The following is a 14,223-nucleotide window of genomic DNA, read 5'->3' on the forward strand; positions in this document are numbered from 1 at the left end:
TCTCACTTTCTTCATACCGTGAGCCCGATTTTCAATCACTGGTGGAGGGTTGTTGGTGCAATTTGAAAATTGCTTTTCTGGAGGGCATCTCTGGATCCCAAAACCTCGATGATACGTTCCGATTTTCAAAGGGAGGGGCAGATCAAAGTCCCTGATCACCTCCGATTAATGGCCCATTACGTTTGTTGAGGGATGTGTTAATAGGCTGCAGAGGGCAAGAATGGTATCTTCAATTGGGAAATCAGCAAACCTGAACATTCTGGTGCACATTTGCACAAAGCTGTCAGGTTCAGTGCAAGTTCTTGGGGCGTGGGAGATCTTGCGCACTTTGGTTTAATTTGGCTGTTTATTCTGCTGTCCCTCCGAGGTGCTGCCCATTCTCGTTGGCAAGGTGATGGCACACCCCATCATGGCTCCCATCTTCCTTTGCCACTCATGCTCTGCAGGCAGCTTCCGCCTCCTGCAAAAACTCAGGATCTCCAAATCAGGCATTTACATTTCAAAATAGCATCGCATGAGGGATGGTTTTGAGGCACGAGGTTGGGACCTGAAAATGATTTGGGTGCTCGGTTCCTGTTCCCACTTTAAAAATCTGGCGTCTACACTGATTAGAAAAAATATGGGTGACAAATTGGCCTGCGAGCACCTGATCGTCAGCACCTGATAATGCGTGAAGCATTGGTTCTACAAGCATGAGCATCTCCCATTTTGGAGCTGTAAGTGTGTGCATAGTGTACAAAAGACATGGGCTTAACTGAGCCCCATTTCTCACCCCAAAGTACAGGAACTCTAGAAGAGGTATTCAGAAGACCAGCAGTCAATGAAAGTTGTTTCTTCCAATTAAAGGTTGCTATGAGACAAACCCAAATCGCTTACCATTATGGATGGATTATGCTGTCTGATTACATTAAAAAATGCTTCGGAGTTTTTCTGACAGCCTGGTCTTCATCGACGAGTTAAAAACCTGTTACGGTCCTTGAAGCATCTGTTTACACTCAATGACATGTGACATAATGAAACAACGTGCTTGGTCGCATAACAAAATAGGTGGAAAAAAAGGGTTCTGCTCTGTGAAACTAAGTGCAGAAGATGTTACCATTTTGGCATTCGAAAGAGATTTTCAGAACTGAGGAGCTTTTGTGAAATTTGGGGAAGTTACAGAAAGCTTTGAAAAAGATATCCAGTTATCTGAAAGAGAGTGATGAGTGACAGGTGGAACATTAAGAAAAGATAAGTGCTTAATCTGATAGAAACAAGTAGATCATAGATTACTGAAACAGATCATGTTTCTAAGAAACCAGCAGAAAAACCACATCAGAGTAGAGGCGAATTATTCCGGCCAGACATTTCTCCTGACATACACAGATATACACCCAGCTTGGGCCGCAGAAACCCAAACATGTAAAAGTGGGCATTTGGACAGAAATTAGTTCAGCCTGTAGCTCAAACTGCTTGTAAGCATTCTCAATATTTTAAGTGTATTCATTGAAACTTGTACTCATCAAGTTCTCACTCAGAGACTAGACACACCCTCCGTACTGACGCTTTTAATATAGCTTTCTTTTCAATGTTTTTTACCAACAATGCAGACTCAGGGATTAATTGCTTCATTACATTGCTCACAGATTCTCATAGGCACACGAGGGGAGAGTAACAGAGGGAGGGGAAGGTAACAGCGAGAGAGGGGAGTGTAACAGTAAGCAAGGGGAGGGTAACAATGGGAGGGTAACAGAGGGAGAGGAAGCTAACAGTGAGAGAGGGAATGATAACAGTGAGACAGAGGAGGGTAACAGTGGGGCGGAGGGTAACAGTGGGGGCGGAGGGTAACAGTGGGGGCGGAGGGTAACAGTGGGAGGGGTGTATAACAGTGAGAGGGGAGGAAAACAATGGGGAGTGTTAACAGAGAGAGGATAGGCTATAGACCGAGAGGAGGGTAACATTGAGAGAGGAGGGAAACAGTGAGAGAGGAGGGTAACATTGAGAGAGGAGGGTAACATTGAGAGAGGAGGGTAACAGTGAGATGGGAAGGTAACAGTGAGAGAGGAGGGTAACAGTGAGAGAGGAGGGTAACAGTGAGATGGGAAGGTAACAGTGAGATGGGAAGGTAACAGTGAGAGAGGAGGGTAACAGTGAGAGAGGAGGGTAACATTGAGAGAGGAGGGTAACAGTGAGAGAGGAGGGTAACAGTGAGAGAGGAGGGTAACAGAGAGGAGGGTAATAGTGAGAGAGGAGGGTAACAGTGAGAGAGGAGGGTAACAGTGAGATGGGAAGGTAACAGTGAGATGGGAAGGTAACAGTGAGAGAGGAGGGTAACATTGAGAGAGGAGGGTAACATTGAGAGAGGAGGGTAACATTGAGAGAGGAGGGTAACAGTGAGATGGGAAGGTAACAGTGAGATGGGAAGGTAACAGTGAGAGAGGAGGGTAACAGTGAGAGAGGAGGGTAACAGAGAGGAGGGTAACAGTGAGATGGGAAGGTAACAGTGAGAGAGGAGGGTAACAGTGAGAGAGGAGGGTAACATTGAGAGAGGAGGGTAACATTGAGAGAGGAGGGTAACATTGAGAGAGGAGGGTAACAGTGAGATGGGAAGGTAACAGTGAGATGGGAAGGTAACAGTGAGAGAGGAGGGTAACAGAGAGAGAGGAGGGTAACAGAGAGGAGGGTAACAGTGAGATGGGAAGGTAATAGTGAGAGAGGAGGGTAACAGTGAGATGGGAGGGTAACAGTGAGATGGGAAGGTAACAGTGAGAGAGGAGGGTAACAGAGAGGAGGGTAACAGTGAGAGAGGAGGGTAACAGAGAGGAGGATAACAGTGAGATGGGAAGGTAATAGTGTGAGAGGGCATGATAATATTTTGGTACCTTTGTAATTGTTATAAAACACACCTGACTTCATCTTAAGGTCACTCCAAGGTTCAGCTTCACCTGTAATCAACAGAATTTTACATAATAAATGTAATGCTCATTCTCCTGAAAGTTTACATGTACCTTAAAGATATCAGTTTCTGACATCGCACACCCCTCCTTCCTACCGTGGGGCGGCGTGATAGCACAGTGGTTAGCACTGTTGCTTCACAGCTCCAGGGTCCCAGGATCGATTCCCGGCTTGGGTCACTGTCTGTGCGGAGACTGCACGTTCTCCCCGAGTCTGCGTGGGTTTCCTCCGGGTGCTCCAGTTTTCTCCCACAGTCCAAAGATGTGCAGGTTAGATGGATTGGCCATGCTAAATTTCCCATAGTGTCCAAAATAAAATGTTAGGAGGAGTTACTAGGTTACGGGGATAGGGTGGAGGTGTGGGCTTGAGTAGGGTGCTCTTTCCAAGGACTGGTGTAGACTCAATGGGCCGAATGGCCTCCTTCTGCACTGTAAATTCTATGATTCTATGAGTCTATGATCTGCCTGTAATATCAGTCTCTGTGAAATTGTTGGTTAAATTCAGGTATCTGTTAAGAAATGACTTCCATTTCTTCATAACCTCTCACTATCTCAGGGCATTTAAAAGTGTTGTACAGCTGATTTACAGTCCAATTTTGAAATACATTGTTGTAACATAGGGAAGATGAAAGCCCATTTGCACCCAGCAATGTCCTTCAAATAGCAATGAGATAAAATGACCAGATAATCCATTTTAAAATATATTGTGTGAAGGATAAGTATTAGTTAGGAGAGCACGGGAACTTCTATTGCCTTCCTCGGAAAAATCAAAGGATCTTTCATATCCACTGAGAGGCCAGACTGGACCTCAGTTTAAGCCTTTATCCAAAATATGTCTCCCAGGATTGCAGTATTCCAACACTACTGTAAAAGGGAACAGTGGCATAGTGGTTATAGAGTCATAGTCATAGATATTTACAGCATGGGAACAGGCCCTTTGGACCAGCTTGTCCATGCCAGCCAGTTTCTATCACTAAGCTAGTACCACTTGCCTGCATTTGGCCCAGATCCCTCTATGCCCACCCTGCTCATGTCACTAATTGTTTTTTAAAGGAAAAAAATGTACACGCCTCTACCGCTGCCTCTGGCAGCTCATTCCAGATGCTCACCACTCTCTCTGTGAAAACATTTACACTCTGGTCTCTTTTGTATCTCTCCCCTCTCACCCTAAACCTACGCCCTCTAGTTCTAGACTCCTCTACCTTTGAGAAAAGGTGTTGACTATCTACCTTATCTATGCCCCTCATTATTTTATAGACCTCTATAAGATCACTCCTGAACCTCCTACGCTCCAGGGAAAAAAATCCCAGCCTATCCAGCCTCTCCTTATAACTCAGACCATTAAGTCCTGGTAACACCTTCGTAAATCTCTTCTGTAGTTTAACAATAGTCTTCCTATAATCGGGTGACCAGAACTGAACACAATATTCCATGTGTGGTCTTACTAATGTAATGTTCAACAAGATGTCCCAACTCCTGTATTCAATATTCTGACCAATAAAATCTAGCATGCTGAATGCCTTCTTCACCACCCTGTCCACCTACGACTCCACCTTCAAGGAGCTATGAACCTGTACCCCGAGATCTCTTTGTTCTGTAACGCCCACATCACCACCAGGACTGAGGCAATCACAGGGGAGGGTCAAAGCCCACGGCAGACTTAATCTGTAATGTTGTTCTTCAGCCCCGACGGACTCTTTTTTAACCAGGGGGTGAATGTGGTAAACACACTAGTGATATATTGTATGTATTACGGCACTGACTGTGTATTACAGGTACTACGGTACATCCCTGCCAGCTGGCTCCTCCCAGCAGGCGCCGTATAAAAGTGTAAGCTCTCCTGCGCTGCTCCCATTCTGGTTCCAGCTGCAGGAGGCACAACACCTTGTGCAATAAAGCCTCGATTGTTTCACCATTCTCGTCTCGTGGTAATTGACGGAACATCAGCTTCCATGTGTTTTGTGAACTGTTTTTCAAGTTCCACAGCCATCACCGTGGTCATTTCTTCTGCTGTGACTGATGCGGCCTCCCCTGGTGCTCCAGCCTCCGCTTTCCTTACAGTTCCTGCACTGACTTTTTCACTCCCCAGCGGACTTCCGTTAACCCCCTTTTTCATGACCGTTTTTCTCCCAAACTTGGACATTTCTCCTCCCTGTGCCTTCTTACAGTTTTTTCAGCTTCCGTTGCCCCCGGGACCGGGCATTAAAACTTCGAAATTCCGATTTCCGAGTGGGAGCCCTCCAATAGGCGGCTGCCTCCCGCCCACCATCACCGGAAGTCCATATATCTGTAGTTTTTATGTATTTATTTTTTATTAATCTCCAGGATGTGGGCGTCGCTGGCTGACTAGCATTTATTGCTCATCCCTAGTTGCCCTTGAGCAGGTGGTGGTGAGTTGCCTTCTTGAATCACTGCCGTCCTTGTGGTATAGATACACCCACAGCACTGTGAGGGAGGGAGGAAGCATTTTGACCCAGTGACAGTGAAGGAACAGCGATATATTACCAAGTCAGTGTGGTGAGGGCCTTGGAGGGGAACTTCCCGGTGGTGGTGTTCCCAGCTATCTGCTGCTCTTGTCCTTCCAGATGGTAAGGTTTGAGCACATAATTGCTCAATGCTGCATTGCTGGTCCTGTCTATTGCATGGGGCACTAAACCAAGGCCTCTGTCTGTCCTTCCAGGTGGCTGTGTAGAGCCCATGATACAATTTGGGAACTTTGGCCAATATTTATTCATGGGATAACACTATCCAAATGGATTAGATGGCCATTCATCTAATAGGGAGATACACAAATTGGCTGCTTATTTTACTTACATAACAGTGGATTATACTGCAAAAGAATTTCATCGGCTGGTATCAAGTTAGGAAATTGTGCGATCATGAAAGCCACTATATAAGTAAGTCTTTCTGTAAGAGAATCCACTTGTCTGTTCCTTATTGAAGAAACACAAAAAAAGCCAGGCACTGTGAAATGCCTCAGTTATTCCTTAAATAACAACAGTCTGAACTCCACTTGTTGATTAATTGCTCGAACTGCACCCTGATATATTTTGGCATTAACATTATGCACTCAAGGTTACAATGAATTTAACTTCTCTTTTTATTAAAGAGAAACGCCCCTGAGAAATTACAGTAAGCCAGGAACTGGATCCTGTTGCACAAAGCAGGATTTGTTTCAAATGGGCTTTTCTGTAGTTTTAAGTGAGGCACATTAAAATGTTTTTAATTGGGTCATACAACAGACTGAATTTCCTGAAATGATATAGAGGAATACAGAAGCTGCTTGCTGTAATCAAATTCAATAACCTCTGTTTGAGTCACCAATTAATTTTTGCACAGACTGAGTAAGCAGTGCTGTGCTCTCAGTGCAGCTTCTCCATCCTGTGGTTTTATTACTTAAAAGTTCTCAGCAGGTGAAATAAAAAAATACAGGAGCAGAAGTAAATCCAAGTATTTCCTAGAGCTCAAGTCACAATAGAATGTGGGGCACAACAATTTGTGAACTTAATTTTTACATGCAAAACGTGCACATACAGGTAAGCTGTGGATCACATATTCAGATAAAGACTGTCACAGTAAATGAAATCAGAAATGGTAGAAGCACTTGGAATGATAGACAAAGTTTCTGTGGAGAGCAACAAGTCAATCTTCAGGCATTCTGTTCATTAGAAGGACCTGTGATGAAGGGTGAAACTGGGAGCGGAGCTGGGAGATAAAAGAGCACGAGAAAGAATGGGATTGAGAGCGGAGCAGGAAGGATAAAACAGCGCGAGAAAGAGTGAGACTGAGAGTGGGAGAAAGCGCAAGAGCAAGCCTCTGAACAGACCTGAGGATTGAGATCAGTTTCGAATTCAGCAAAGGAAAACAAAGGAATTGATTGAGAAGGGGAAAATAAAATATGAGAGTAAGATTGTGAGGACATAAAAACTGACCGTAAAACCTTTGATAGGTATGTGAAGAGAAAATGGCTGGTGAAGACAAATGCCCCTTACAGTCAAAAACAGAGGAATTTATAATGGATAACAAAGAAATGGTTGACCAACCAAGTACAAACTTTGGTCCTGTCTTCACAAAGGAGGACACAAATAACACCCAGAAATGTTGAGAAACTCAGGGTTTAATGAGAGGGAGGAACAGAAGGAAATCAGTATTAATAGGGAAACAGTGTTGGGGAAATTAATTGGATTGAAGGCCGATAAATCCCCAGGTTATAGGGAATACACAATAAATGGGGATATACTAAGAGAGGTAGATGAAGTGAGGATCTTGGCGTACAAGTATACAGATCCCTAAAGGCTGCAGATCAAGTAGACAAGGTTGTAAAGAAGGCACAGGGAATGCTCTGTTTCATTCACACAGGTATGAGGCGGGATTCTCCCAAATCACTGCGATGGCCCGACGCTGGCATAAAAAACGGCGCAAATCACTCTGGCGTCGGGCCAACCGGAAGTTGTGGAATCCTTCGCACATCCGGGGGCTAGGCTGGTGCCGGAGGGGTTGCCGCTGCACCAGCTGGCACCAAAGGGTCGGCGCGAGTTAACGCATGCGCAGAACCGCTGGCGTGGTTCCGCGCATGCGCAGACCGGCCGGCATATTCTAGCGGATGCGCAGGGGGGTGTCTTCTCTGCGCCGGCCATGGCAGAGCCCTACAGGGGCTGGCGCGGAAGGCAAGAGACCCCACGATCACGGGCCAGGCCACCGTGGGGGCCCTCCTTGGGGCCGGATCCCCCCCCACGACCCCCCCCGAGGACCGCACCAGCCAGCCTACCAGCCAGATCCCGGCGTGTGGGACGATGTCCAATCCACGCCGGTGGGACTGGCCAGAAACCGACGGCCGCACGGCCCATCCGGGCCTGGCGAATTGCTGGGGGATAGGAGAATCCTGCCCATAGATTATAAATGTACGGATATAGGGCGGGATACTTTGACCCCCCGCCAGTTTGGAGAATCCCCGGGGAGCGCATGAATCCTGCCCCGCCGCTCCGAATCCGGCTACCGTATTTTGGGCGGGGGCGGGGTTTCCGCCAGGCCGGTCAGGGGCCATTGGCTGCGGACCCCACCGGCAATTCTCCGGAGGATTCCGCAACTTCCAGTTCGCCTGACGCCGGAATGGTTCGCGTCGTTCTTGGCGCGACCATCCCGCAATTGCGGAAGAATCCTGCCCATATTGTTGGAATTGTATAAACACTGGTGAGGCCACAACTGGAGTATTGTGTGCAGTTCTGCCCACCACATTACAGGAAGGCTGTAATTGCTCTGGAGAGAATGCAGAGGTTTACAAAAATGTTACCAGGGCTAGAAAATTGTGGCTATGTGTGGTGATGTGCATCAATGTAAATGCATGTAGGCTAGCTAGACACGAGAGGGAGCACCAAAGACATCACACACACACACTCAAACAATAGATCAAGTAGATAGGACACGACCAATAAACACTCACGATACACAAGGAGGTGACACGACCACAGGGGGGCATTACACCAACCCATATATAAAGGACACCACACACATGATCTGCCTCTTTCCAGTGGAGACAGTCAGTGAGTAGAGGCACAGAGTTGATTCAATATTACACCCACCACGTGGATTGAAGCAACTGGTTAGTCAGTCTGGGTAGCTATAGTAGGAATAGCAGTAGTGTCGAACCCGAGTAATAGAAGTGTCAATAGTTTAATAAACATGTTGAAGTTATCTCCACGTCTGAACCTTTATTTGTCAAGTGCACCACAAGGAAGCCGCTTATGTTACACCTACAACATAAATCATGATACCAGGAGTGAACTGTTTCAATCCACATAGCCATACCTCAGCATACAGTGACAACCACCAATGATACCCGGGCAAGATGTTCGAGATCCGGGTTCCGCAGCAGCTCCAGTGCCACGGCGATCTCCGGGAAAACTGGCGGGGATTCCGGCAAAAGTTTGAAATCTTCCTGGTGGCAGCCGAACTAGAAGAAGTGGCCGATCCTGAAAAAACAGAGCTTCTCCTCACCATCGCCGGTGCCAGAGCAGAAGAAATCTTTTAAAAATTCAAGTTCTCCAAGGGGCAAAACAGGAGCGACTTCCAGGCAGTCCTGGACAAATTCAGCAAATACTGTGAGGAAAACACACTCCAACCAGCAAGAAAAGGTAATAGAAGCGCCAGTACACACCACGATGCCGAGATCCCGGAGCACAGAACGATTTTGATCGGCAGCCATCTTTCTAAAGGGACTGCACTTGCGCAGTTGCGCGAGAAGTGCACAGAACGGGAAGGTCTGTTTGTGCATGCGCGAGAAGCCGCGCATGCGCAATTGCGAAAAAGGCCCCAAGTAAAGGAACCATGATCTGCGCATGCGCAATCGCTTCCTACGCGCTATGTCATGCGCATCATGACGTCAGATGCCCCGGACCACGCCCATTTAAAGGGTAAACGTCCCAAATCAAAGAAAAAATCTTTTAAAGCCGTAAAAAAACCTTCCTTCACCTGGAATGACAGCACAATGCCTCAAATTGAACCAGGAAATGAAATAAACCTCGGATAGGGTGCTCTTTCCAAGAGCCGGTGCAGACTCGATGGGCTGAATGGCCTCCTTCTGCACTGTAAATTCTAAGAACCCTGCAACAAGCAGTTATCTACGCCCAAACCGATGATTCCGACCTTGAATACTTCGATACCGACCATTACGTTTTCTCTGGACCTCGCGAGCCCGATGCCAGCTCCAATGCAAACAGTGATGATATGGTCCTAGAAGACTACGACTCGGACAAACCTGTCACCTTTGGAGGCTACCCCAGTACCAAATCCGAACTGCAACTAGACGTGTTGCACATTGGCGACCCCAGTATTGAATCTGACGCAGACGCGGATTCGTTCTTCGGATTTGAGGATCTTCAGCCCAGCAGATATGACATCCCAACTCGTGAGTGCAGGATGATGCTGCAGCCTGAAACCAAGAGACAGAGAGCGGTACAAGCCCAGAGAGAGCAGCCTGCTGCCACACAGAGCGTGGTCCATGCACCGCTCAGGGTTCCCGATTATCCGAAAGAAGACACGCAAGACTCCACACCGCAGTCCTTGCATGAACAAGAAGTGACTCCAGTGTCACAAGCCTCCACAGTGAGCTTGTGGACAGACTCCACAATTGCAGAAACGCAAGACTCCAGAGCGCAGTCCTTGCACACACAAGACGTGACTCCAGTGTCACAACCCTCCGCAGCGAGCTTGTGGACAGCCTCCACGATAGAAGCAATGCAAGACTCCGACGCGCAGTCTTTGCAGGAACAAGGCCATGAGGGTCTAGCAACCTCCTCTCACCAACTAGCAGCAGATGATGCAATTCTGCCATGCTCCAGTAAACAGCAAGAGGACTATGACAGTCTACCACGCTCCAGTGCACAGCAGGACGACCATGACGGTCTATCATGCTACAGTGAAGAACAAAGCGACGATGATAGTTCAAGCCCAAATGACAGTCCACCCACATTGTTTGCACCACCAGATGAAGACTCTGACAATTTACCCAACGCAAGTGAACAACAAGCAGCTACTGAGGATCTACCCACAGTATGTGAGACGAGTGACGACAGCATCCCACATCCCATGTGTGGTAGTATGCATTAGGGGGCATGTGGGACTGTAAAGCCGTGATGTCATTGGCTGACAGATCCCGGGTCCTGGTTGGCTGTTGACCTCTAGCTCCGCCCTGAAGGTGGAGTATAAGAACCAGGAGTTCTCCCCCGCAGGCCAGTCTGTTACTGAACTGCGGGGAACAAGTCACGCTTAATAAAGCCTCATCGACTTCATCTCTATTCGTCTCTCATGACTCTTTGTGCGCTACAATTTATTAAGCGTGCTTAAAGGACTATGGAGCTCAGGATCATCCCGGAATGCCTGAGGATCAGCCCCCACGCAGTGAACTCAGCAGCAGTTTTTAAACACTGGCAGACTTGTTTCGAAGCCTACCTCAGAACAGCCCCCGGCCGGGTCACAGAAGACCAGAAACTACAGGTCCTGCACTCGAGGGTAAGCCCGGAAATTTTCCCTCTCATCGAAGACACAGAGGATTTCCAGACGGCGTTCGCAGCACTAAAGAGCATCTATGTTCGCCCAGTGAACCAGATCTACGCACGCTACCAACTCGCAATGAGACGGCAAAGTCCCGGAGAATCGCTGGACGAATTCTACGCCGCGCTGCTAATTTTGGGACGGGCCTGCAGCTGCCTGCCGGTAAACGCGATTGAACACACGGGCATGTTGATTCGCGATGCTTTTGTGGCTGGTAGGAACTCTCCCCAAATACGCCAAAGACTTTTGGAAAAAGAGTCGCTGGGACTCTCAGAGGCACGGGCCCTTGCAGCCTCCCTGGATGTGGCCGCGCAAAACGCCCGCGCGTACGGCCCCGACCGCGCGGCAGCCCCTTGGGCTCCGTGGACCCCCGTCGGGACAAACCCCCCACCCCACAGGCTTGCGCAGTTCAGACTCCAAGTCATCCCGGGGGGGCCCGCTGCTATTTCTGCGGCCAGGCAAAACAGCCCCGGCAGCGCTGCCCGGCCCGCGCAGCGATTTGCAAGAGCTGCGGGAAAAAGGGCCATTTCGCGGCTGTGTGCCGGTCCCGGGAGGTCGCCGCTGTCCCAGGAGAAGAAGGAGTCCTGCGCGTTTCTAACGCTCCCCAACCCCCCCAACGCCCCATGTACGACCCGCAGACGCAGCCATTTTGGGTCCCGGCCACCGCTGTCCCCGGAGAACGAGGAGTCCTGCGCGTTTCAAACGCTCCCCAACCCCCCCAGCGCCCCATGTGCGACCCGCAGGCGCCGCCATTTTGGGTCCCGGCCACCACGAGGGGAGGAGGGGTGCCGCCATCTTGGGACCCCCCAGCCCTGTGCGACGCATGGGGGCGGCCATTTTGTCCACCCCCGCCGCCATCTTGTGACCCCCCAGCCCTGTGCGACGCATGGGGGCGGCCATTTTGTTCACCCCCGCCGCCATCTTGGACGGCAACAATGGACCCCAGCATCGACGGCTCAACGGGGTTCGAGGAAGACGCTGAAGCACTATGACCACGTCTGGCCTCAATGACGCTGGACCAAGCACGGCCCCGGACGCTCCAGACGACGACAACAACGGTGCTGATCAACGGGCACGAGACACCATGCCTGGTCGACTCCGGGAGCACAGAAAGCTTCATCCACCCCGACACGGTAAGACGCTGTTTTTTGACCATCCGTCCCAGTGCGCAAAAGATTTCCCTAGCTGCAGGATCCCACTCCGTACAGATCAAAGGCTATTGCATAGTGACCCTAACGGTGCAAGGAAGGGAGTTTAAAAACTACAGGCTCTACGTCCTTCCCCAACTCTGCGCGCCCACATTACTGGGATTAGACTTCCAGTGCAACCTGCAGAGCCTAACTTTCAAATTCGGCGGTCCAATACCCCCACTCACTATCTGCGGCCTCGCAACCCTCAAGGTTGCGCCCCCATCATTGTTTGCAAATCTCACCCCGGATTGCAAACCCGTCGCCACTAGGAGCAGACGGCACAGCGCCCAGGACCGGACATTCATTCGGTCCGAAGTCCAGCGGCTACTGAAGGAAGGCATAATCCAGGCCAGCAATAGTCCCTGGAGAGCACAGGTGGTAGTAGTAAAGACAGGGGAGAAGCAAAGGATGGTCATAGACTATAGCCAGACCATCAACAGGTACACACAGCTAGATGCGTACCCTCTCCCCCGCATATCCGACATGGTCAATCGGATTGCCCAATATAAGGTCTTCTCCACCGTGGACCTCAAGTCCGCCTACCATCAGCTCCCCATCCGCCCAAGTGACCGCAAGTACACAGCCTTCGAGGCAGACGGGCGATTATACCACTTCCTAAGGGTCCCATTTGGCGTCACAAACGGGGTCTCGGTCTTCCAACGAGAGATGGACCGAATGGTTGATCAACACGGGTTGCAGGCCACGTTCCCGTATCTCGACAATGTAACCATCTGCGGCCACGATCAGCAGGACCACGACGCCAACCTCCAAAAATTCCTCCAGACCGCTAAAGCCTTGAACCTCACATACAACGAGGACAAGTGCGTTTTTAGCACAAACCGGCTAGCCATTTTGGGATATGTAGTGCGCAATGGGATAATAGGCCCCGACCCCGAACGTATGCGCCCCCTCATGGAATTTCCCCTCCCGCACTGCTCAAAAGCCCTAAAACGCTGCCTGGGGTTCTTTTCATATTACGCCCAGTGGGTCCCCCAGTACGCAGACAAGGCCCGCCCCCTGATACAGACCACGACCTTCCCTCTGTCGACAGAGGCTTGCCAGGCCTTCAGCCGCATCAAAGCGGATATCGCAAAGGCCACGATGCGCGCCATCGACGAGTCCCTCCCCTTTCAGGTCGAGAGCGACGCCTCCGATGTAGCTCTAGCGGCCACCCTTAACCAAGGGGGCAGACCCGTGGCCTTCATCTCCCGAACCCTCCACGCCTCAGAAATCCCCCACTCATCAGTGGAAAAGGAAGCCCAAGCCATAGTGGAAGCTGTGCGACATTGGAGGCATTACCTGGCCGGCAGGAGATTCACTCTCCTCACTGACCAACGGTCGGTAGCTTTCATGTTCGATAATGCACAGCGGGGCAAAATTAAAAATGACAAGATCTTAAGGTGGAGGATCGAGCTCTCCACCTTCAACTACGAGATCTTGTACCATCCCGGAAAGCTGAACGAGCCGTCCGATGCCCTATCCCGCGGCACATGTGCCAACACACAAATAGACCGTCTCCAAGCCCTCCACGAGGACCTCTGCCACCCGGGGGTCACTCGGTTCTACCATTTTATAAAGTCCCGCAACCTCCCCTACTCTGTGGAGGAGGTCCGTACAGTCACCAGGAACTGCCACATCTGCGCAGAGTGCAAACCGCACTTTTTCAGGCCAGATAGAGCGCACCTGATCAAGGCTTCCCGTCCCTTTGAACGCCTCAGTCTGGATTTCAAAGGGCCCCTCCCCTCCACCGACCGCAACACATACTTCCTGAACATGGTGGACGAGTACTCCCGTTTCCCATTCACCATCCCCTGCTCTGACATGACAGCGGCCACAGTCATTAAAGCCCTTAACACCATATTCACACTGTTCGGTTGCCCCGCATACGTCCATAGCGACAGGGGGTCCTCCTTCATGAGTGACGAGCTGCGCCAGTTCCTGCTCAGCAAGGGTATAGCCTCGAGCAGGACGACCTGCTACAACCCCCGGGGAACGGGCAAGTAGAGAGGGAGAACGGCACGGTCTGGAAGACCGTCCTACTGGCCCTACGG

General features: G+C 49.9%; 1 protein-coding gene across 7 annotated transcripts in view; it reads right to left on the minus strand.

The window, feature by feature from the left end:
* LOC140427057 (uncharacterized) overlaps window positions 1–14,223 on the minus strand; it is a 202,681-nt gene that overhangs the window by 156,629 nt on the left and 31,829 nt on the right. For 4 of the 7 annotated variants that reach the window (XM_072512517.1, XM_072512513.1, XM_072512511.1 and 1 more), the window contains exon 2: window positions 2,862–2,924. In XM_072512517.1, the coding sequence (XP_072368618.1) occupies window positions 2,862–2,895 (34 nt within the window). In that variant the 5' untranslated portion in view covers window positions 2,896–2,924. The remainder of the gene's footprint in view (window positions 1–2,861; window positions 2,925–14,223) is intronic. The other 3 variants (XM_072512516.1, XM_072512514.1, XM_072512515.1) reach the window with 1 other exon arrangement.

The sequence above is a fragment of the Scyliorhinus torazame genome, chromosome 7 (assembly GCF_047496885.1).
Source record: "Scyliorhinus torazame isolate Kashiwa2021f chromosome 7, sScyTor2.1, whole genome shotgun sequence".
Taxonomy (NCBI): Eukaryota; Metazoa; Chordata; class Chondrichthyes; order Carcharhiniformes; family Scyliorhinidae; genus Scyliorhinus; species Scyliorhinus torazame.